General features: G+C 49.3%; 1 protein-coding gene across 1 annotated transcript; it reads right to left on the bottom strand.

Moving 5' to 3' along the window:
* Window positions 1–21,530: 21,530 nt before the first annotated feature.
* On the bottom strand, window positions 21,531–25,454 carry OTX2 (orthodenticle homeobox 2). The gene is made up of 3 exons (XM_008637297.2): window positions 25,247–25,454; window positions 24,694–24,845; window positions 21,531–23,407 (listed from the first exon to the last, which is right to left on the bottom strand). The coding sequence occupies exons 1-3, from the start codon at window positions 25,341–25,343 to the stop codon at window positions 22,787–22,789; spliced, it is 870 nt and encodes a 289-aa protein (XP_008635519.1). The 5' UTR covers window positions 25,344–25,454; the 3' UTR covers window positions 21,531–22,786.
* Between the last annotated feature and the right edge of the window lie 2 nt (window positions 25,455–25,456).

Genomic DNA, 25,456 nt, shown 5'->3' with positions numbered 1-25,456 from the left:
CATCCACAGCCTCCAGATCAGGAGTCAAACCCTGCATTCAGCAAACCCTGCATTCAGCAAACCCATTCCATTCTCGAGTTTCTTTTGGTCCCCACTTGTTTCTGGGACATTGTGGCCCTTGACTTGGGAGGTTGTGAGGTGCAAAAAGACACTGGTACCCTGGCTATGGAATTAAACAGGCCTGGGTGAAGGATGGCAGCCAGCTCATCTCTGCCTGGAAATGCTCACACAGAAGTGCACTCAGACTGCTGTGGTGGGCCCAGTACTGTGTGACAATCAAAGGCTCCTGGTACACAGAGCTGAAAGATGTTTTATAGAGAAATGGTTTTTTAAAACTTTTAAGAGCTTTAAAACATGGCTTTCTCCCTGTTCTCTGTTTCTTCTCCCTGGGGCTGGGTAACAGCAGGTTCTTCTGGCAACATGAGTCCAATTGTGCAGGTTTCAGAAGGAGAGAAAAATGGTGTATAATCAATTGTATATAATAAAACTCAGGGGGAAAAAAGCCTTTTTCCATGCTGCACAATATCAGCATTTTGCAATTGGACACTGTATTTACCAAGGCTAGAAAGAGAAGATGCCTTCCAAGGAAGAGTTTGGGGCTTTAAAACACAAATCACAGGGTGCAAGCTGAGTTACTGGAACCCATTACAGAGCCCCACACATCAGAATGAAGCCATTTAGGGATGGAAAACCCCTCTGCAAGTGGCAGAGGAGCAGCTATTGGGAACATCTGCAGCAGCATATGCCCATCTCACCTGAGAAGCACATGAAGGAAAATCACCATCATAGAACCATCACAGAATGGTTTGAGTTGGATGATACCTTAAAAACCGCCTTGTTCCAACCCCCTCACCATGAACAGGGACCCCTTCCAGTAGAGCAGGTGCTCCAAATGCTGTCCAGCATGTCCTTGAACATTTCCAGGGATGGGACAGCCACAACCTTTCTGGGCAATGTTTCCAGTGCCAAATCCCAAATCTTTCCTTCACGGGACCACCTCATCCCCTGCTCAGACATGACTCTGAGGCCTCCTCCAGTCACCCTGCTCAGGGAGTTGCCCTGTGCAGGGCCAGGAGTTGGACTTGTTGGTCCTTGTGGGTCCCTTCTAGGTCAGGATATTCTATGGTTCTGTGATTCTATGGATGTAGTTCAGCAGCTTCTTCTCATCACCCTTCACACCCGCCTTCCTATTTCACCTTCCCTGCACAACTGGAGTTGAGCTGGAGGGGCAGGATTGCTGTTGTTCAGGAAAAATAAATGGAGATTTTTTTTACCTCTCTCTTTCCTAGTAACTAAAATAATAGATTATAAGGGAAAATCAAAGTAGGCTGAAGATATATTGGATAAACCATGCTCAAATCACACCTTTATGCTCTGCACACGACAAACACGCGGCTGTGGAGCAGAGTCAGGGCTGGAGAGAAGCTTATCCACGTCCTGCACATGGGCAGCTTTTTAATTACTTGATGGAGTGACTCGCTGTGATTTGCAGAGCAACCTGGGAACGAGACATCTGTCTGCCACTAAACGAGGCCAGTCACTGGGATTAGGTACCTGTCCTCTTTGAAAAGAAGCCTGACCCTCCAGCATGGCCATGGGGCTTAAAAATGAAGGAAGTGGGAGCCAGGTTGGGGTTCAACACCACAAATCATTTCCCACCTCCTTGCTGCAGTTATCCATTTTACTCCTCTGACTCCTGGTAAATAATGGTTCCAAGGACAAGGTGTCAGGTGGGATGTCCTGGGCTGTTGTACCTGCCTTGAAATCCTGGGTGGATTATTTCTGGCTGGTGTTGTGTCTCTGAGCTGTTGTAGCACATCTCAAGGCAGCAATATATGTCCATAAGTCAACAAGATTTTTGTTTGACAATGATCCCTGGCAGCTGGATTATAAAGTGTTTCCAGAACATAAATAGGACATGTTGGTTTGGTCCCTCTGTTTATAGGGATAAATACATGTATGGGGTCCAAATAATTGTGTTGTGTGTGAAATACACCCGTGCACACTGGCATGGACTCCCTAATCATTCCATTTGTGAGTGAACCACATTTCATAAAAATACGTGGGGCACCACAAGAATTAATAACAAAGGTGCACCACCACAATGAACATTTTGTGCGAGCTTATGGGCATAATGAAATGAACAAAGCGAGAGGAGAAACACAGAGAACAATATCTTCACTATCAGCAGTTTACTTCAGTCTACTTATGTATGATCAAAGACTACAAATATAGTTTAAACAGCATGAAATAATGGCCAGGTTTGCAACGTGAAATAATTTTAGGGGGGGGGAAAAAAAGAAAAAGAAAAGGCAAAACATACTACGAGCTCGGTGCCACGATGCAATGGGTGTGTGGGCTCATTTTGTGATGAACAGCCAAGGAATGGCAGCAGTAGGGAAATGAGGCTGGAGGAGCTAACCTCCCTCCTACCTCCTCTTTGAAGATTCCCACATTCTGGGGAGAGGATAATGAAAAATATTTTACCTCCTCTATTATAGAGGTGTCAATGGACAAAAAAAATAAGGAAAAAAAAAAGCCCAAACAGAAAAAAACCCCCGAGGATGTAGCGTAATGCAATTGCCAGGCAGACGTTGGAGGGAGGGCAGGGCTGCTCCCTCTGACTCCAGTGGAGGAGAAGATGCACAGAGAGAGCAGCTGAATTATTCACAAGGGATAAAGGGTACTGGAACTCACTCCCTGCAGCCCCCAGCAAGTGTCTTGTGCTCTGCCCCTCCTGCTTGCCTGGCTTGGCACAGCACCTCCTTCCACCCAAAAATCACGGAGGTGAGTTTCTCCATGGCCCCTCCATATCCAAGCAGGGTGCACAGGGCAGATTGACGTTCCTGCCCATGGGGATAAGCCAGTTGCATCATTCTCCTCCACACAGCCCTTTGGACCAGTCCCTGCCCTCCACCCTTTCCCAAACAGACCATTCAGCGCCGGTTGCTAATTCAGTGGTGGGTGGGGGAACCTGAGCAGTGCACCTGCCCCGGGGGTTCCCTGTGTCCCCTGGCATGGGAGCAGCCAGGCAGCCTGGGAGTGAGGAATCAGGGCTTGGATTGCAGCTGGTACTGAGGAGGGTTGGCATCTTTGTGGGTCATTCCAGCCAAAGGCGGGGCCTCCAGGTCAAAACTGACCAGGACAGCGGCAGCAGGTGTTCAGTGACAGCCACGTTGTCACACCTGGTGCAAACAAACCTCAAGGTGGGAGGGCTGTTGCTCCATCCCAGCAGCCTCAGCCAAAAGCAAAAGCAGCCACAGCTATCACTGGAGGTACCAGTGACTGCACTTAAGGCTGTTCAGTTTTTTTCCATTTAGTCTCCTCTTTTCAGCTGCTGTTGCTTCTCAATAACTAAACACTTCACTTGAGATCCTCGATGTTTATTCCCTGCCTTAGGGTGAATTCTGCCGTTCTGCTTTTAGTTGTTTGTTTTAGGGTTTTCAGATGTGTTTTTTTCTTCTTTTTTTCCCAAGGAAAGCAAAATGCCCCAGCCTTTTGGAGTTTTGAATTAGTGTGGCTAATGCTAAAAATTGGCTTCAGCAGCATTTGGGTTTAACCCTTTCATATTTTGCAATTGGTATTTTACCATTTAGGAGTTTGATTTGGGGGAGAAACATGGAATTTGGCAGATGGGCAGCACTGGAGGGGGGCAGTTGCTGTTTTCTGTCCCTGGTAGAACAGGTTTAGGTGCAGCCACATCGCAGCATTGCCCTCTGGTCACCCTCAGTGCAGATGCCACACTGCAAAAATCCCAGCTCCAAACCTAAAATTGGTGGACACCACCAACTCCAAATTTCAGAGAAGAGCCAGGAGCCAACCCCTTTTGACCCTGGGCTGGTTTGGGAGCCACAAGATGTCCGGGTGTTTTACTCCCTGCTCTTCCACCAACTGGCATGAATAATTCTGTGAACTTCACAGCCCTTATTACTGAGCACGGCCTAATAATGTCATCTCAGGAGGCAAGTAATTGCAGTAATTAAGAGGTTGCACAAGGTCACTTGAGGCAGGGCTGGGAATACAAGCTTTTGTCTCTCACCCTGCTGCCATGCCCTAAGAAGATGTGCACTGCAGCCACAGGCTGTCTGAGACCACCCGACCCACCTCCCTTCCACAGCCAGGAATGACAGTCTGAAGGGACAGCAGCAAAAAGGGCTTTAAACCTCTTTCCTTCCTTCCCTTATGCAGAAAACCTCCTGCTTTATAGAAATGGTCTGAAGTTGGTGCATTCTGTGGGAGCTATTTACTGAGGAGGAGGAAGGAAGAGCATCGGCGCACAGCAGGAGGAAGCGATTGCCCCCAAATCCTGTCCCTGCTTTGAGAAATCTGCAATGTTTCACATGAAAAATGTTTATATTTGCACAAGGTGTGTAAGTCCTGCCCTATCCGGCCCTTGCTATGCACACACATCTGGGAAATGGGCATCACATTCCACAGGCTTCCTTCTTAGGGGCTTTTCCTAGTTTTTGATGGCTCAATTTTGCCCCTTTCAGGCTGTCTGAAGCATGAGTCTGCCTGTCTGTCATCGGCGTGTGACTTCATTGATGGGACTGCCTGTTCCATGCAGAGGGAAGAGGGATGAGCCACCCCAGCACCCGGCACTGCCTCTGTCCGGCTGATGGAGCAGATGAGGAATGCAGGGAGTTACATAAAAATGTAGGAACCAGAAACTTAATGAAATGGCTCTAAATGTGACAGCATTCATGAAAAGATTAATTACCAGGAGTAAAGGGGGAAGGATGCCAGGAATTGATAGGATTGGTACCAATACCAAAAGCCTGCTGTGCTAGTAGAGCCATAATATGCAGCCCTAATCTGAGGGCCTATTGTTTTTCCTTACAGAAACAACAGGCTCCAGCCAATGATACAAAAGGGGCTACATTACAGTTTCTGCAGGAAAAACAACAACAGCCATTAGAAATAATTATCTTAAGACAAATCGTCAAGCAGAGTGTGGCACACACAAATATCCTCCCAAGCATGAGGCTCTGGGAAGAGAGGGGCTGTTGCTGTATTTATCCCAGTGGTCGCATGAATGAAGGGAGAGAATTAGAAAGTGGGAGAGAGTGAGGAGCAAAATGAGATGAGGGAAAGAAAGAGGGAGAGATAAAAATGCAAGTTTTCCCATCAGTGTCCAGTCAGAGCTCTCATCCCTGGCATGGGCATGTCCAAGGACATGGTCCCTACGTGCACTCTCCCTGTGCAATTCCTGCAGAAAAGAGGGAATATGTGTTCATCTGGATTTGCTGCTTAGGCCCTCAATTCGCCTGGGTGTAATTAACTATGAGGAAGGGCAGCAAAGAATCAAACCCAGAAAGTCTCTCAAATGAGATCATTATTACTGTTCCCTACAAAGACCTGCTCTCCCTACTTCCCCCGAAGCAAAGGAGGCTATATTTTTAATTTGTTCTTCCCCATCTCCTCTCCTTGGCAGAATTGATGTATCTGACATATGAAATCACAAACTAACCCGTGGCAGGATAAAAATGAAAAAGCTCCATTTTGCAGTGGGATTAGACGACCACATTTGACTAATGGCGATTTCCTGCTGCATTTTATGTTGGCTGTGATTGTGCAAAAACTTTAAACTGAAATTTCAGATGACTGGAGACACTGAGAACATTGTATTAACTCCCCGTACAATGAGGTTTTACAGGATGGTGCCAAATATATCCTTAGACAGCATTTCCCTCTGTATTTTGGGTTATTTGTATGTGTAAATATATCACTTATTTTTATGTGTGCATTCATTTTCTGTTTGATGGATGTGTGTACTGATCAGTATTGTATTTTGCTGTAATAATATCATATAAAATACGCATAAACCCAGTATAGTTTTATAAGTACAAATCCAAATGGCTCTGTAAACAAGGACCCTGTCTATATGGGTGTCTGCATACAAATAGATCCTGGCACAGCAATCTCTGTGAAGGCATCCTCCATCACCCTTAATGGAGACTACTTTATGTAAGAGAAAACATTGAAAAGGACATCTCTACACCTATCTCACTTGAAACAAAAAATACACAACATTCTGTAACCTCTGCAGAGTTAATACATAACATATGGTGTCTGTTTCACATGCTAATAGTGACTTTTTAATTTGAAGTCAGCCCCAATGAATCTAAATCCGAGCTGTCTCCAGGATTAATTATGAGTACTAGACTGTGATACCAAGCCTCTCTTCTTGATAAGCTTTATAACCAGGTTTGCACACAGGATAAAACAGCTCCTGAGAGCTGCCATATTTAACCTATACATGACCTGCTGGTGCATCTTTTGGAGAAAGAAAGCAACTTGATGAGGTGCTTGGTTCTATTGTGGGGGCATGGGTACTACCAAAGTGAGAAACACACCATTTATGGGTGCTGACACTAGTTATTGAGCTACAGACACCCATTTAGCATAACCCTTGGAAATGCTTTATCCAACATGCAGAACACCCCTTGGAAAGCAGGGAGATGGGTCCAAGTGGAGCGGAGCATCCTGAGGTGCACGGCTCACATGTCAACCAATACCTTCTGCACCTGCACTGCTTCTCCTGCCCACAGCTCTGTGTGTCTGGGAGCTGTGCCTGGTGCTGGTTCTCTGCGCTGGGGCTGGGGTGGAATCCTCAGGACGGAAGAACACAAGTGTCCACGCATGGCTTGGTCTGAAGGTCCATCTAGCAGAGGTGCTTAGAGGAAAACCATAAAAACGAGGTCAGACCTCCCCCTTATCGCCTCCACTCCTTGCAGCACTGAGCTTCTGAGTCAGAGGCTGTATCTTTTTCACTCAAATAGCCCTGGCTGGTGCTCACTGCATGAATTTGTCTGTAGCTCAACCTGTTTGTGTCTCGATTCCCACAGTGGAGCACAGAGCGTGCAGCCAGCAAGGGCTCTCCCTGGCTCAAGGTAATTTCATAGCAGCACAAAACCCTTAATGTCACTTTAAATAGGTTTAGGTGCAAAGATCAGAGCCTACCCTAAGCACTGCTCTAATGTTCCTCCTTGGAGAAAACAGCTTCTTGATGCCCAGAGGATCCTGCTGTGATGAAGACATTAGAAGTGGTTTTCTCTAAAATACATGTGCTTGGGTGCTCAGGTGGCTGCAAGTTCATCTTCCCTTCCTTGACAAATAGACCTGCTTAAAGAATTGAGACTTCCTTTCTTTCTCTGAATCTCTTTTATTAACCTCAGGTTTTTAAATTACTGCAAAATACATTTAAAGTGGTTTTCAAGGTCACCGGAAAACTACATTTTTGAAGTGTCAGTAGAAAATAACCAACTTTCGGACCACGAAAACGATGATATTTATTTTTGAACCTGCAAACCCGGTGATAAACCCAAGCTGTTTACATTAGTTTGAAATCTGTTTTCCTGGTTCTGGCCAGCCATGGCCCTGCTGCAGCTACTTTTCCCTCCAGATAATTTGCCATTCCCACTGCAGCGTAAATTCTTCCCCAGACAGTAATGCGGTAACTGCCAGCCCTGCCACCAAAATGGCCCTGTCTCACAAGCTAAGTCGGATCAGCCTGAGACAGGATTTTCCTGACACAAACTGTCTGTCAGGAACTGGGGGAGTGGGGTTTCTGGGGGTGGCATTCACATCTGTGGCTCGATATGAAGCTGCCCCCCCCAGCCAGTGCCCAGTGCTGTGGTATTGCCTGCAACCACCTCCCAGAGAGACAGGAACAATTATTTGTAATAATTAACAATCCCAGAAGAGTTTTCAGGAGAACTGATGTGTTTATCTGCCATGCCTTGGCTAAATTCCAGCAAGGACTGCATGACATCCTGCCTCTGTCATTGTGTCTCATCCACCTAAATTCTCCCGCAGTTTAGATCAGGAAGGAGAGCCTTTGTTATTCCTTCTCCAGCAGCTCTTGCACTGAATTCCTGCATTTGAAAATAGCTGCTGAGCCAAATACATTTCAGTTACAAGTGATCAGTATTGCAAATTCTTCTGATTTTATAATCAGTCTTAGGATTTTTAGTATTTTTCCGAAAGCCTGAGCTGTTGGAGTCGTTATGAAGCACCAGGATCTCAGTTTTCATGGTTTTAAGCAAGTGGCTCACCCTTGCAGTTGAAAACACGAGGCATGTTTACCCTAGAGGCTGAGAAGCCAGATGGTGGATAAAGAAAACGCAACAATTTGGGGTTTTAATCTCGTGATTTTTTAAGCCAATCTCATAATTTTGGGGAGCTGGACTCACAGTTTGTGTATGTCCGCAGTTGGCATTACTGAGTGATCATATTTTACGGGGAGTGCTTAATTAATTGCTGATTTAATTTGTGTTTGCCAAAAGCTTTGAAATCCTTGGATTCATTGAGTTCCTTTTAGGACAGAATACAATTTCCAGTGCTAAATCTGCTCAGATCTGCTACTCTGGGAATCTTTCAGTGGCCAGCAGTTCAATTTAAGGGATGAAATGCATTTTGGTGGCATTTTCACTCTGTGCATTCTGAAGGCCCCACTCCCTGGAGGCAGAAGGGTCGTACATGACCACAAAATGAGCAGTGTCTTCTAAAGGGTACAAAATGGGCAATCTTCTGAGTCAGGCTCACCCCCAGTTTTAGGGAGATCACTCACCAGCCCCTGAGCAGGACAAGGAATCATGTAAGGATCTTCCAGTGCCACCAGAGGCCAGGAGAAGTCATGTTGTTTTGGGCATCCAGCTCTCAGGCTGTTGAAGGACTCTGCTGAGCACAATTTCATAGAATCACAGAATGGTTTGGGTTGAAAGAGACCTTAAAGACCAGGTTGCTCCAAGCCCCATCCAACCTGGCCTTGGCCACTTCCAGGGATGGGGCAGCCACAACTCCCTGACCCAAATTTAGGCCTGGCAGCCAGGCAGATATTTCTGTGGCACAAAGCTGACACTACATTGAAAATGGTTGCATTAAATAAGTAGCTTCTTCTAACCCTCCACCAGACACCTTAGGGAAAGGCCAAACCCTGCTCGGAGTGGGATTGTTTCACCCCAGGGTCATTGAGGCAGCTGGGGCATGGAAAATGGTGTGTCATGCAGTAAAATAAGGTGCCTTGTGCTAGGCCTAGTGAGAATGTCTTTTAAGCCAAAATAATGCTGGGTCTTATTTACTTGACAGCTCAGACATTAATTTAAGACAGGCACAAATGAATCACCAGCCATGTTACAGTTGCCTCGTTGGAATCCCTCTGCTATAATCTCATAGTTTTTTCACCTAATTAATTTCCCCTTTCCTTGCACCAGTGTTTCATGAGTGTATCTTGTTTGGAGGAGATTAAGAGTCACACACTTCATTAGTAAGGTGTAAATTATCAGAGAGACCCTCTCCATCCACCTGCTTAATTGGGTTAATGAAGCGTCTCTGTGGGCCCTGGTAAGACGGCATTGCTCTCTGCTCCCTGCAGGCGTTACTGGGGCTATTTGGAAAATAGATGGAGACCTTAAAGTTCCCACCTTGGTGAATTTTAAGACTTTTGGGCATTTAATTTATTTTTAAAAAGGAAGAAAAAGAGCTAAAGTTGATGGAAATTGCAAGAAAAAGCATCCCTGCCTGTGAAATTACAGTCACAAATACGGCTTGAATCAGTCCACATCAGAACGAATTCCTAAGTAACAGTAACTCCAAATTTTTTTTCTACCTTAAGTAGCCAGATTGCGTTATTATAACACACACAGAGATGCTATTAATGCTCAGTTAAATGGTTAATCCGGTATGGGTGCCACAGCAATGCAAGGGTAATAATGGAGGGGGGGTGTTCAGTCTCCGGTCATGCAAAGTGGGGTGCAGAGAGTCCTGGGCAATGAGTGCCCCTTATCCCTGCCAGACATGATCCCGCATGGAAACCAGGTCCCTTTATCTCTGCACATCCCTGTCTTGCCTCTGCTTGGGTTTTGGAGACTATTCTTGGAAGGGAAAGTGATAAAACCCCTATCAGGCGCATACATTACAGCACACCCACGACACAGGAAATTGTAAGGTGATGTGAGAGATTATTTGCACTGCAAGTCTGGGCTCAGAGAGTCACTGCTCTTCCAGCCTGGAACAGAAGCATGAGGGGATGACTCACGAGTGCTGATGTCACTTGTGGGGTGAGGTGGGCTCAGCCCAAAGCAGATCCTGAATGAGGTCAAAGCCCACGAACACCGAAGCTCTTTAAACGTTCTCAGGCTCTTTCTCATGAACAACTCATTGAACTCAGGCTTGTGCAGCCAGAAACAAATCCATCAGCAGCCCCGAGCCTCAGCCGAATGGACAATTTGTGCAGGGAAAATGAGGAGAAAGGCTGTGGGTAAATTATTTGTCACAAAATATTCGCCCGGCTCTACCTGACAGAGCAGAGTTCCGCGTTTGATCTCTGCGAGCGACTGTCGCGGGAATCAAAGGGAGTTTTGTCAGGGGATTAAGTGCAGAAGTTGTCGTCGAGAACTACATTAAAGATAAGAAATCCAGAGTGTGGCCCAAAGTGCCTAATCCCAGCACAACTAGTGAATTATTAAGTTGGTCATTTGACAGAAGGAGGAAAAAAAAATCTGACTGTTTCTGAGACTGCCTGAAAAAGAGGTTTCTATTAAAATACAGTGGTTGCATAATGAGAACACAACGTGCGGTTCCAGCATGAGGGCTCGGCTCTTACACCAGCCCCTGTAGCTATGGAGTGATGGCAGAAAAGAGCAGCTTCCAAGGGCTGCCCCGTTTTTGCAGGTGTAGGATTTGAACCAGCAGGTCTGACTGCCAGGGAAAATGCCAAGTTTTGAGGTACCAGCAGTAGCTCACCTTTGGAGACTTGAGATGTGCCTGAGATACCTGGATGATCCCAAACCAAGCCCACAGGGACCCAATCCTACCTACAATGTCTCCATTACCTTGTTGGTAAATCAGGAATGCTAAGACATCCATCTCCGCCAGGAGCACAAAACTCTTCTGGCACTTCTGCATCCAGCTCTGGGGACCCCAGCATGAGAAGGATTTGGAGATGCTGGAGCGAATCCAGAGGAGGCCATGGAGATATTCAGAGGGCTGGAGCCCCTCTGGTCTAGAGCCAGGCTGGGAGAGCTGGGGGTGTTCACCTGGAGAAGAGAAGGCTCCAGGGAGAGCTCAGAGCCCCTTCCAGGGCCTAAAGGGGCTCCAGGAGAGCTGGGGAGGGACTGGGGACAAGGGATGGAGGGACAGGACGAGGGGGAATGGCTTCAGCCTGACAGAGGGCAGGGTTGGATGGGATATTGGAAAGGAATTCTTTCCTGTGAGGGTGGGGAGGCCCTGGCACAGGTTGCCCAGAGAAGCTGCGATTGGCCCATCTCTGGCAGTGTTTCAGGCCCGGTTGGACAGGACTTGGAGCACCCTGGGCTAGTGGAAGCTGTCCCTGCCATGAGAGGGGAGTTGGAACCTTAAAAATTGTCTTTAATGTCCATTCCAACCCAAACCACGTTGCGATTCCATGATTCCATGATAATGACAGACAGGAAAACATCCAGCAACTAGAGAAGAAAGCAAACTGGAAATGCTGGATTTGTGGACAAACAGCCTCCTACGAGCATGGAAACATCTGCATAGGCAGCTGACCACGGGGAAGAGTATGAGAAAGCAGAAATCTTAACAGGCTCATGGGGAAAACGAAGAGGTGTGAGTGAAACAGCATCTCCAGGAATCCTGCCAGGGATCCTGGAGCAGCTGATAAAGGTATTTGAGGAGCTGTGGGACCCCCAGCAGAATGAGAGACTGTTTGTTACACAAAATCAAGAGGAGGGGAGGCACGAGGTGTTTGCATTACAGAGGTGGGAACTCTGCCTTGCAGACCCCACAGGGACAGGGTCACTTGTGAGGGCTGGCCCGGGGCTGGGACGGGGTGTGGAGCGGCAGGAGCAATCCCACAGCTCCACAGTGCCTCCAGCTAGGAAGGGCATCATGGGCCTGTGTATGACAGAGAACAGAAAGCAAAAATTCTCCACCAGACTCTTAACACCTCAATGCTACCACTACTGGGAATTGGGAGCAAGGACACAGAGAAGACGATGCCACTCCAAGATATAACACTCCAAGATCATCTCTGCTGTCCCTGGGCCACATCAGTGTGATGGGAATCTCTGGAACACCCTTACAGATGTCCCAAAGAACTTCCAGACACCTTGATCATTAGGAAGTTTGGTGTGGAAGAGAGGTGGGTCCAAGAGGACAAAGCCCAGCAGCAGCTGCCAAAGCAGTAGTTGGCTGGAGTGGATGTCCCTGCCAGGGGACACACTGTGGGACTGCTCAAAGGGGCTTCACAAACCAGAACAGAGCAAAGACCACTTGGTCCTACCTCTGCACTCATCTGGCTCTGTCATAAACCCTTAATTCCCATATCCAGCCAGGGATCAGCGCTGGGGAATCCACATTTCTGGGGGTTGGAACCACGTGATCTTTAAGGCTCCTTCCAACACAAGCCATTCTAGGATTCTGTGATTCTAAGGAGTATTTCTGTGTTTGGCACAAAGCAGGAGAGAGCAGTGCTTGAGGGAACTGAGGCAGAGGATCCCTCACTCAGCTGGAGTTGTGGGCTTGTGCAGGAAGGGACAGCCATTCCTCAGGCTCCCTCTCCATCACAGACCCCAGACAGGTAAAAACTCTGCTCTGTGTGAGCAGTTAAATCGCTAGACAGGGAGCAGAGAACCTGAGAGGAATCTCCATCCTTGGAGAGACTCAAAATTTGATGAAAGCAACGTGATTTAACTTTGAAGTTTGCTCTACTTTGAGCAGGATCTAGGACTGGAGACCCACAAAGGCCCCTTCAAACTTGAATTGTTTTAACTTTTTCATTCTACGACTATCCAGTTTATGCAGAATATTGCCTGACGAGAGGCAGCCAGTGTGAATTTGTCAAGAACAAATCTGCCCAGAGCAGGGAGCCACTGCAATGTGGTGGGCTGCTCCATCCCACAGGAGAGGTGATTTCCTATTCCCTGGGTATTCCTGTTCCCTCAGAGATCTGCTGGCTCAGCTACACATACATTTGGTCTCTACGCTATCGGAGTCACTCAGGCTGCTAAAATGCTTCCATTAAGAGATGTGCATGTGCAAGAGACACAACTCTGTATCATGAGGAGCCTGTGTGGCTGCTGCAGGCAGCTGCCAACCTGTGAAAACACATCTGGGAGACACTGAAAAGGGGGAGGTGGGGAAGGACGTCAGCACCCTCTTTGTCAAAGCAAAGCAATGAACTGTAAGGTGAACCAGCTTGAGTTTGTTTGCTGACACCTCCCTGCTTGGCTCCTCAAAGCTTGCAATCCTCTGCCACCCTTTGGCAATGGCACAGTCCTGTCTGCCTTGCATCCCTCTCCTTTATCTTTTTTTTTGTCACTCAGCTGACAAGAAACTCTTCCAAAACAATGGCACACTTGTGCCTGTCCTCACTGAAAGCAAATGATTTACAAATAAGCTCAACATCCCGCCAGGTCAGGGTGGGGATCTGTAAATCATCACACTCTGCATGAAGATTTGTTTTGGTGAAAGTTCTGGTGAAAGATGTATCCTGCTGGCTTCAAACAACTGAACCACCGTCCTTGACTCAAAATCTATCAGCTGCTCTTGCCAAGGTAGTGCTTGGGCTGGAAATAAGGGGCACTGGAGAAATCACTTACTTCCAACACTGAACAATGAAGTAACATGGAAAATGGATCACAGAATCAGAGAATATCCTGAGCTGGGAGGGACCCACAAGGATCATCAAACTCAACTCCTGGAAGATCTTTAGACGTCTTCTTCAGCCCTCTGATTTTTCTTTATGGGTGAAAATAAACCAGTTTGTGTTTATCTCTCTGCATCCTGTCCTGATGACATCTGGAAGAAGCTTCCAGCCACCCCAGGTAGTGGGGGCACCACTGGCCACATCCCCTGGGATGCAATCAGGCGGAAGAGATGTGCTGTAAACAGCAGCAGCCTGCCTGGGGTTTGTGTTTTAATGGGTGCAAGAATCGGTGTTAGCATATGCTAACCACTCTTCGCAGGGTGATCATTATGCAAATGCCTACAGTAAACAGGTTGGAAATTAGATCTAATCAGGACACCCCGCTCCCTCCCCTCTCTCCTGACACAGGAAAGTTGACTCGCATTGCTCCGGGTGCACACCAAAAAAAAGTCTGAATTCCAGCCCGAACCCTCAGTTTTCCATTTGTCCTTTTGTTCTCATGCGTTTGGATTCTTGCGTAAGTCACTGGAAAGAGAAGGGCAGCCTTGTGACTGCTTTAATTTTAAAGCTCCCAGAACAGGCTGGTATGGCTGGATCCAGAATTAACCCCGTTGTGGATTTCCATGATCTGAAGGCAAATAAAAACTGAGCACATCACGCCCGGTGTCCATGAGTAATTTGACTCTGTAATGTCTTATCACTGCCTATTAATGAGCCTGGCTGCTAATTCTGATGGGGACAGTCACAGATTCCCAGGATGAGCCCAGGAGCATCCCAGGATTCTCTGGTTATCTGGAGACCTTCGGTGCTGCCGGGGGCGTCACGCAGCTGATTTCTGTCTCACACTCCCCCTCCCCATGCAGCTCAGCCCATCTCCTTGCAACACCTCGAATCCCCTGTGCCCAAGTGCCAGACACAGCTGGTTCCCTGCCCATGGCAGGGGGGCTGGGGCTGGATGATCTTTAAGGTCCCTTCCACCCCAAACCATTCCAGGATTCTGTGATTTGCCCCGTGCCCCCTCGAGGGGCTGTGTCTGGCACAGGACCACCAACCTCACTGCTCACCCCCTTCCCAGCAAGGCCAAGGACACCTTCAGCTCCTGGGTTTAGGAAATCTCAACCTCCCAGAAATCTTACAAAGGACCAGACACCTTCTTGCAGCAAATATTGAAGGCTGTGGCCAAGTAATAACAACTGTTTGCTGCAGTGTCTGTGCAAAGGTTGAGGCAATTATGGCTCTGCAGACAGAAGCATAAAAGCCACAGAGCAGCTCCTGAGGCACGAGGACCCTCCTGAATCGTGTACAGACCACATGACAGGGGTGTGAGAATTGGGTGCTGCAGAGCCACCCTGGCAGAGAGGGACCTGAATGTCCCTTGGAATCCCAGGGTGCTGCTCAGGGCTGTTTCTGAGTTTGATTCTTGCAGCCTGACCCGATGGTAGGTGGTGAGTGGGGTCTCAACAGGCCCTCACTGGCCAGCAATGCTGTCAAAATAAAAAATGAAATGCCAGAGACTGGGACTTTCCCTGGGAAATTAGACATAGAGGGTCTATTTTGATATGGTTACATACAAGGTTCTAATTCTGGTTTCAGTTTTGTAGGGACCAGTGTGATGCCATAGGGTGACCTCTGCATCTGCACAGCCGTTCCCAACAAATTCCAAACAGCCCCAGCACCCTGCTACTCATTTTCAATCAGTCCACCACCATCCCTTTCCATGTCACAGTCTTGCAGGAGACCTGGATGATCCATTCAAGAACCAGCACCCTGGAAAACGCTGAGCCATGACCCTGTTTGCAGCCACCTCTCTGCTGTTGGTATGAGAGACCACGAGTCAGGAAGGAGCTTTGGCAGCCTTCAGCAGTGTGGGCTGCCCCTGGCAGGATCTGCCAAAGGAGGCAGAGAGTTTGCACACCTGGAGAGGCTGGCACTGTGTCATCACTCCCTCTGGCAGGGGGGCAGAGAGAGAGAGGGAAGGAGGGACACAGAGAGGGAGAGAGGCCAAAGGAAGTCAGAAAGAGCAGAGGTGCAGCACAGAGCTGATCCACACTGCTCCAGGAAATTCTTGCAAGGTATTTCCCCGTGCTGGGTTACCTTAGAGATGCCAGCATTGTGATGGGGGTGGGAGAGTGTCATCGGTCCACTGCAGATGGGGAAGGTCGGACACCAACACTTGACCTGGATGAGGCAGTAGCCTGGAGGTCCTCCCATGACACAGATCCCAGCAGCACAGGCCACCTGCACCACTGGTGCCCTGATCCCTGGTGCCCCGCTCTCAGCCCTCTCCTACACCACCTGCGTTTGATTTTCCATGGCCAGAGATGACCCAGATGCAAATATCCCCAGGAACCATCTGGTGCGTACTCCATCCTCCAAAAAGTCCTGCACAAAGCCCTGAAACAGCAGAGTAACCTGCATGGTTACCGTAAGTGATGTGAAATGTTGTATTTTAAGTAATTATGGACAGGGGCAAGTACCTCCTGCATGACTTTTAGGAAGGCGCATGGGTGTTTGACTCTTACACTTAAAAATGTAGAGCTTCCCCATCCTAAGGCAATTTGTTTCAGCTTCTAATTTTTATTTTTCTCATGTGGCCGGTTCAGGTTTATCTTATTTTAACTTGTCAACCAGGATACTCCTGCCAGATGGGTAAGGACATGCTTTTGTCTTCCAGGTAATATCCTGCCCTCACCAAATATACTCACACCATCTCACCCTTCCCTTGGATAACCCATATACTGACAGAATGCCCCAAGTACTTCACCAAGCAGGTTCATGCCTCCTGGAGTTGCTTTCCTGGCTCTTCCTGAACCCTGCCTAATCCTCCCCTGTCACTTCCAAAGACAGGTCTTGAGACTGGACAACACCATTTCAGTAGAGGTCTCCTCTCCCACACGATTTCAGGTGGATTCCAGAGTTTCAGGGGCAACACCCCAGCCCTTATCCCCCATTGACTCAGGGCTGACACTGTTTGGGTTCCCACCAGACTCCATCACCCTTCTCAGCATTCCATCACCCCGGATCCTGCAACCTCAAAGCTGTCAGAGGGGCTCAGGGCTCGTGCTTCCTCTGCCCAACACTGAAGGAACCTCCTCACAAGCCAATAAACACCCTCACAAGCCAATGAACACCCTCACAGCCCAACAATCAACCTCACAACCCAATGAACACCCGCACAGCCCAACAAACATCCTCACAGCCCAACAAACACGCCCACAGCCCCACAATCAACCTCACAATTCAATGAACACCCTCACAACCCAACAAACATCCTCACAACTCACCGCATTCCTCATTTTCAGCTCTTCAGCCCCTGGGCAAACACCCTCAGCTGAATCTGCCTGCAGTCACTCCCCAGACAGGCCTCCAGGCTCCACATATTTTCTTAATGAAGAGGAGACCGATTATCCCAAGGGATAAAACCTGCAGCCCCACATCCTACAGAGGAGCCCCAGTGGCCTATGGGGTCTCCAAAAATCAGTGAGACAGAGGGCACTTGTTACTTACCTTTCCACAACTGTGGCAGAGAGGAACCAACTTGCAAGGACTGAGGGACACTTTGCTTTTAACAGCAACATTGGAACATAAATCAGCTTCACCTCTGCTTGAGTCTGCCTCAAAGCAAAAGTGATTTGTCACTTGTAAAGGGAGTGAGGATGCAGGAGGACCCAGCTTTGCTCTCCACTTTGGCAGGACGGGGTTGAGAAAGGCAGCCCAGTGTGGGCACCTTCCCTGCATCCCAAGGCTGGTGCTTGGAAACTCAAGGCATGTTCCAAGCCTTACCAAAAGTCACAAGTGAAGCAAAGCCAGTCTGGAGGAAAGTTCTGCTTGGCATTGACATCCTGACCTCACAGCCTCCTTTAGGAAAGCCAAAAATGCTCCAAGTCTTGAAGACTTTACTTCAGCCAAATGGAAGTTAAATCGTGCCCCAGCAGGCTGTGGTCTGGTGTCAGTGATGAGGGACACGTACAAAACACAGTCCCCTCTGGAAAGGTTACAGTCCAAAGGGGACTTTTAAAATCCATTTTTTTATATAAGCTGCCCTACTTTCTCCCTCATGCCCTCTCCTCCCTCTCCAGCCTGATCCCAGACCCTCCCAGGGCACAGGGCTCCCAAACTGGATTAGATGATGCATTTTCTAAGCATCTGCAGGTCTCATTACCAGCATCCACACAAGAATAAATACCAGGGTCCCTACCTGTGAGTGTGTGAGGAGAGGCAGGGAGAGAACCAAGAGAACCAACCCCTCCCTGAAAGCAGAAAACAGCAGATCTACTGTCCACTTTTCCCAGGAATTGCTTCTCCTCTCCTCTCCTCTCCTCTCCTCTCCCTACAATGTTGCTGCCTCAGCCCTCCAAATTTAATTACCAGGTAATTATGCATCACATTCAGTGTTTTGGTCCTGGAAAGGGCTGAGTGTCACCAGTGTTGAGACCAAGAAAGGCATTTGCTTTGTGCACTGGGAGCCTGAAACTCCTCTGGGACCTCTGAGTCTGCATCTCTCACAGGAAAACCCAGAAACCAGGGACAAGCCCCATGACAGAGTGGGGACATCATTGCCACAGGGCATTCTATGGTCCCCAGACCACAGGATGCCATTCCCAAACCTGTCTGAAGGAAGAGTGGGGAAGGGAGCACAATGACGAAGACGCTTTCGTTTTGGCACATCCCTCACTAAGAGGTATTTGCCAATAAGCTGATAATCAGGTGGCCTGGCCACCCCCAGGATGTTAGACCTTGGTGCTTAGAGAATATTTGATCATACACTATCTCCATTAGGAGTTTGTAATCCGCTATCACGGCATTTGAGAGCCATCTGAGTATAAGGAGATTTTTATTAATGGTTCATGAGCCTAAAAGTCAAAATTGACTCTCAGAGCAGATTTTAACAGTTTGTGTGGGATTTATATATTTATCTGTCTCTTCACCACCTCTTCTCCCCCCCACCATCACCTCCCTCTGCTCTGCCCCAGCACTGAGGTGAAGCAGCAGCAGGCAGACACCAGGCAGCCCCAGCAGCTGGAGATGGTGTTTCTCCTTCCCTTCTGTCTTTCGCTCTGTTCTCTCTTTCTCCTCCTTTTTCCTTTCCTTTTTCCTTTTTCCTTTTTCCTTTTTCCTTTTTCCTTTTTCCTTTTTCCTTCTTCCTTCTTCCTTCTTCCTTCTTCCTTCTTCCTTCTTCCTTCTTTCCTCCCTCTTTTTTCTCCTCTTCTCCCTCTCTCCTTCCTCCCTCCTTCTTTCCCTCTTTCTTCTTTCCCTCCTTCTCTTCCTCCCCTCCTTCTCTCCCTCCTTACTTCCTTACTTCCCTTCTTTTCCCTTCCTTCCATTTCCTTCCTTCCCCTCCCTCACCTCCCATCCCTGACACCTCCCCACACGCAGCCCAGTGCCCACCCAGCCCAGCCCTCACACCATGCCCTGATCCCCAGCAATCCCATCCCTTCACCCCAGCACAGCCCCTCTTCCCTGTCCTCTCTTTCTAACCTTCCCAAACCCAAACCCATTCCCAACCTCCCAGCCCTACTCCCACCCCCCCAAATCCCAGGTAAAGGCAGTGCCAGGGTTGCGAGTGGGAGTTTGGGGTGTTCCTTTGCCACTCCACTCAGTACCAGGTGGTGAAGCTCCACTGCATGTCCCTAAATCCGCTTTTTTCCAGTAAATCTCCCCTGTCTCCTTGGAAACTGGCAGCGCTCCCCAGCCCCAGGGTCCTCCTGGAAATGCAACACCCCAAAAGTTGTCCCTGTTTTGGGGCTCCCTGGGCTGGCTCAGGCTGGGTTGGGAGCAGGGATGCTCTGGCTACTGGGGAGCCCTGGGAAGAGTGGGCTGGTGCTGGTGGGGAGTGGAAAGGAACATTGGGCAAGGTGCAGGCAGATGGAGAGGGAATCGGACAAGGAAGCAGAGCAGGGGCAGGAGGGGCTGAGCCGAGGACAACCAGGGAGCAGGCGGGGAGCAGGCAGAGGTGCTGGAACCGGCATTCCAGGCAGTTCTGTTATGGTTGCAGTCCAGATTTCCCTCCTGTTTTTCTGCTATTCCAATTTAAGGGATTTTTTCCGCCCTCCGTTGGGAAATGCCACATTGGAGAGCAGGTAGAGGACTTGTTTGTATGTATATTTAGGGAGGCTGGGCAGGACACCTCAAATCAAACACCGTCCTCATCAGCTCTTTGCCCTTAAATCCAGCTTTCCAACACTAAACTGGGCTGTGGTCTCCCCAGCTTTTCCCCAGATTTTATTGGATCCAGGATTGCCTACTGCAGCCTGAGTTCAGAGGAAATGAATTCTACCAGGAAATGTAAAACATTAAAAATTAAAAAGGAGTTAAAACACTCTTTACAGAATATTTTGCGTTTGCCAGCTCACCTTGGGATTTTGCCCTTTGCCCACGCATGTGCCCATTTAAATTAAACTCAGAAACAAACAGGGAGAGAAAACGTGGGAAGTACAAAAAACCAGGGAAAAATCAGAGAAACTCCTGCCATGAATTAGCTTTTTCTGATAAAAACGAGCACTAGCTGGAGGAGCTCATCCCTGACAGACAGGGAAATACTCAGGAAAGAAAAGTAAAAGATAAGATGGGGAAAGCTAAATGCAAAAAGAGGTTTTAAAGAGGCTTTAAAAAAATTAATAATCAAAAGCTCAGGAAACAAAGAGCTTTTCCAGGCAGGTGGGATGCTGTGCCCCAGTTCAGTAAGGACTTGGTTTTCTTGAGCATATTTTTCTTGAATACATTTTTTTGGGGGAGAAGTAAACTTTGTTGATTTGAAATCGGTGGAGAAATGAAACTTTCCACGCTGCTGCCTGGGAGATGCCAGCGGCAGGGACGTGGCTAGCACTTCCCAAACCTCCCCTGCATGGATCCTCCCGGTACAAAAAAAGAAATGAGAAAATCACCGAGCGACACACGCTAACGTGAGGCAGCACAAAACCTCGCCTGCACTCAGAGCTGTTTGTTTTGAAGGCCGCTCTCTGGTCGTGGTGGCGGGGGACAAAAATGGCACTGCAGGAAGGAGCGGTTTGCTGGTGCCCGTGGAAGGGGCAGTTTGGGATGCTGGGGTGCAGAGTCCAGGGATGGCCGGAGAGGCACCATGGCTGTGTCATCGCTTGTGCTCCCCAGTCCTGGGGACCAAGGCGTGGTGCTGGTGGCCCTGGGTGACTCACAGAGTGCTGGTGACAAGCCCTGAGGGACAGCCGGTGACAGGGAACTCTCTCTTTCCAGAGGTCCATTTTTTCTGCTGCTCTAAATCCAGCCCGAGTTCAGGGCTCCAGCAGCCCCAGCGCTGCACGCAGGAAGGAGAGAGGGAGAAAGAGGGAGAAGGGCAGAGAAAGAGCCACCAAGAGCAGGGATGCTTGGGAAGGGCCTGATCCTGCATCCTGGGGCACTGTAGCTTCAGCTTGTGAGGTTGTAGCTCGAACACTTATCTCTCTCCTTCCCCAGCACCTCTGCTCAGAGCATCCTGCCTGATCCAGTTTCCCCCTTCTCCTGCCTGGAAAGTTTAGGGCTTTCCCCAAACACACAACTGGGGACTCCATCCCCTGGGAAGCCACAGAGCAAACGCACCCGTCCCTCCCCACGCAGAGATTCGGTGAAGCTGGGGTGGGAAAAGTGACATTATCCACGGTCTGCTTGTAAGGAAAGTTTTTTGATTAAAAATTTCAAAAATAAAATAACGCCCCTCCTTGATTTTGCTTCCTTCACCTCGGGGAGCTGCCAGCAGAACCCCTTTTGTCTCAGCCCTGCAGAAGCAGCCAGACCCTCCTGGTCCCCCGTGCCCGGCTGCACCTGAGGACGGCATCGCCCCTTCTCCGTCACTCGCCGGCTGCGATTAAAATGGAAGACAACCATCAGGTGTGCTAGAACCATTTTAATATAATTATACATATCTGCCAAATCCAGGAAAAAAAGGTTTATGCATATATATCTTTTTTTTTTTTCTTTTTTTTTCAGTTAACATCTGCAAGCATAAACGACAATGAATTTCTTGGTTTAAATTCATCCAGGTCAGAGCAACTGCCCAAAGTCCTGTTGGATTTGACGGTTACTGCCGGCATGGCCAGCAGTAAGTGAGCTCCAGAGGAGTTAAATGTCCTCGGGTGGGGTATTTTCGGTCTTTCCTCTTTCATTCAGAGACAGTTTGTTGTAAAAAGTTTCAGTGCAGTTCACCTCGGGTGAAAGGCGATCGTGTTTTTTGTGTTTTTCTTTTTTTTCTTTTTTATTATTTTTTTAAATATATATTTTTAATTATTTTTTTTAAAAGATGATAATAGGTAACTCAGTTGCTCTGAATTTCACTTATAATTATAACCTATTTAAATCACAGCAGAACTCCCGCTGGTGCAGAGTTCATAGTTGCATACAATACAGGAGATCACAGTTTTGAAGTCTAGCACAGATTAAAAACCACAGATGTACCATTTATATAAGACACACACTGATTGTCTCTTAAAAACTACATATTGACTCCTTATGAACATTATCTTTTTTTTTCTTAATCTTTAAATAAAGTAGTGCAGCTAGGACAATCAGTCACACAACCCACACAGCCCTGAACCAAGTTCTCCGGGTGCCAACTTCAGCAAGTTGGGCATGAAACAGTTGGATGAGCTCGAGAGAGAAAGAAAGAGGGAGGGACAAAAAGAGGGAGAAAAAGAGAGATGTTGTCCATTCTGAATATTTTAACCGAGGGTTGGCTAACACATTGGAAACCTCTGGGTGAAGGATCATCTTTCCACGCACACACAAAAAAAGAAATAAAAACCTAGACTTTCTTTTTTTTTTTTTTTTTTTTTTTTTTAAAACTGGCCCGTAGGTGGGACAATCTCCCACCTCTTCCAAACAAAGAAACCCAACAATTGCCTAAAACTAGAAAGAACACAGATGGGTCTGTCTGGTTTCTGCTCACTAGATGATCTGTCCGTTTAAGGCCTTCCTCCTCCGTTTTTCCTCTTTATTATTCCTTTTCCAGAGTGTCTGAGCAGGAGATGAGTCTGAACGGGATCACACCAACACTGTCCCCCTCTTGTTGCCGTCGGTTTTTTTGTTCGTTTGTTTGTCCGTGGAGTTAATTTTCTCTTTAATTTAACCAAGACCTGACTAAAACTGGAGCGCTCAGCCCAGCCTGTTCGTTCTCGTCGTGATTTCTCTCGGTATCACAAAGGTTCTTCACAAAACCTGGAACTTCCATGACGATGTCTGGTCCTTATAATCCAAGCAGTCAGCATTGAAGTTTAACTTCCAGGAGGCGGTTTGGTCTTTATAATCCAAGCAATCGGTGGTGGAGTTAAAGCCCAAACTGGAGGCTCCGTAGCCCTGGGTGGAGAGGGAGGCTGGAGACTGGTTGAGGTGGCTGGTGACCGCGTTGGCACCCATGGGACTCAGGGTGGCCCCTGGCCCTGGGAGCTGGTGGTGCATAGGGGTCAAGTAAGATCCACAGTCCATCCCTCCGAAATAGGAGGTCGATCCAGCGTATCCTTGGCTGTAGCCTGATGCCTGGGTGTAGGTCATGGGATAGGATCTCTGCATGCAGGAGGAAGAGGTGGACAGGGGGTCTGAGAGCGGGGAGATGGACGCCGGGCTCCAGATGGACACGGGGGCACTGCTGCTGGAAATGGTGGGGACTGAGGTGCTGGAGGGGGGAGTGAACTGCCCGCTGGTCCCACTCTCCGAACTCACTTCCCGGGCTGGCGAATTCTTCTTTTTAGCTGGCCGCACCTTGTTCTGGCCCCCGTTCTGCTGCTGCTGCTGCTGCTGCCGGCACTTGGCTCGGCGGTTTTTAAACCACACCTTGAGACAGAGACACAGGGGAGGGAGAGAGAAAAAGCCTGGGGTTAGGGATACACGGGCAAACCCAAGGTGGGAAAGAAACGATGGCAGAGAGACCTCACCGGGGGGAGACCTAAAACTGTCCCCCAAGAGCGGAGGGTTGCAGGCTGCTGCAAAGAAAAGCTCCGGGGCTCCCCCTCCCTGAGATCATCAGCAGTAATAACAAGTGGAAATCACAAATCAAATTCCTTAATAAGGTCACTTTTGGGGGAGAGGGGGAAGCATTCCCTCTTTGCTGTTTGCCGGCCAGGGACCCCCAGGAATCACTGTTTAAGGCCTATTGAAGTTGAGCCCTTAATTAGAAACAATAGAACATCAGAAAAGGAGGGCACAATTAAGGAAGCAGAGGTAGGGGATGGGGAGGGGGGTAAAGATGTCTCATTTACAGGCTCTCTGCTCTCACCCCCTCGGCCAGAGTTGGCCCCTCAGCCCATCTCACCCCCCCTTAGCCAGGCCCAAGGGGGCCGGCTCTGGGGAGGTTTTGTGGAGAGGAGGATGGGGTTTGGCATGGGGGTATCCCAATCCCAGCCACCACGCTCCAGGGGAACATGGCACCACACAGCCTCGGGAAGCCTCACCAGGAGGCAAGTGGGAGGGATGGCTTTGGAGATGCCGTGCCCCTGCTGCTGGGGCGTTCTGGATCCCAGAGAGGGCAGCGCCCTCCTGCCCTGCCAGCAGCACCTCCAAAATGCTGCCTGGATGGGGTCCGTGCAGGCTCCTGCAGAGGAGGCACAGCCCAGCCCCAGGAGAGGGGCTTCCTTGGTGGAGGGAGCCCCTCTCTCATCGAAGTCCCCTCAAAGGGGACAAAGTCTGTACTGGTGTGAACTGGGATCCCAACCTGGCCCAGCTCTGCAATTGTGGTGAAGGGGGGGGATCCTTTGTGGCTTCTGCAAGGCCCCCAAATGCATGCAGAGCAGGCTGGGTTTTGGGGGTGCTGGAGATGGGTATGGAAGGTTCAGAGCTGGGATCCAGGATCTGCATAACACCCCCTCAGTGCAGGGGGAGGAAGGGGGGGGCACACTCCAGTCCTGGGGATGCAAAATGCCACTACAGCCCCTCACTGAACCCCCACCCTTCTCCGACCCTCCTTCACCCCACAAGGGCTTGATTTGGCTTCGGGACTGAATCCATTCCCTAAACCAGTTCCCTCGTCTCCCTCCCCGTCAGGCACAGGCCAGTCCAACCCCTTCACGCCGGCAAGGAGGGGAAGGGCAGGCAGGGCTCTCCGGAGCCTCTCCGCTTCCTACCTGCACTCTGGACTCGGGCAAGTTGATTTTCAGGGCCACCTCCTCCCGCATGAAGATGTCGGGGTAGCGGGTCTTGGCGAAAAGAGCCTCCAGCACATCCAGCTGCGCCCGGGTGAAGGTCGTGCGCTCCCGCCGCTGCTTCCGCGGGGTGGCTGCGAACGGAGCCAGAGGCCCTGGCTGTCAGTCAGCGACCCCTCAGACCCCGGTGTTCCCTCCAGTCCCCTCCCCGGGTGGGCACCCACATTCCCTCTCTTCTCCCGGGGAACCCGCACTCCCAGGATCAGCCACCACAGTGCGGCAATCCCAACTCCGCATCTCCCCTGGATGCGTTTGGAGCATCTGGCCCCGATCCCCAGCATCGGGGTCTCCCCTGTTTGCAGCCCCTTTCACCCATAAAAGTTGGGGGGGAGGAAGAAGGGAGACAGAGGGACCCCACGCCCTCACCCACCCAAGCCAGCGTGATCCCTGCGCATGTTGTGCCTCCAAAATCCCAGCGGCTTCTCCTCCGTGGAGCAAAAAGGGGGAGGGAAGAGGGAAGAAAAACGTGGCTTACCGGGGTAACCGACGGACGGATGCAACAAATCCATGCCCGAGGTTGTGAGACTCAGGCCATTGACTGCATAAGGTGGTTGCTTAAGATAAGACATCATGCTAAAGTTGTGGCGGGGAGGAGAGTTGGCCGAAATCCGGGCGAGGGGGAGCCGGCCGAGCGCCCTGCCTGCCCCGGGCGGTGCCTGGGGGAGCCGTCGGGCGGGGGGGGGGC

The sequence above is a fragment of the Corvus brachyrhynchos genome, unplaced genomic scaffold, assembly GCF_000691975.1.
Source record: "Corvus brachyrhynchos isolate BGI_N302 unplaced genomic scaffold, ASM69197v1 scaffold245, whole genome shotgun sequence".
Lineage (NCBI taxonomy): Eukaryota > Metazoa > Chordata > Aves > Passeriformes > Corvidae > Corvus > Corvus brachyrhynchos.
This window is presented reverse-complemented; position numbering and strand designations above follow the sequence as displayed.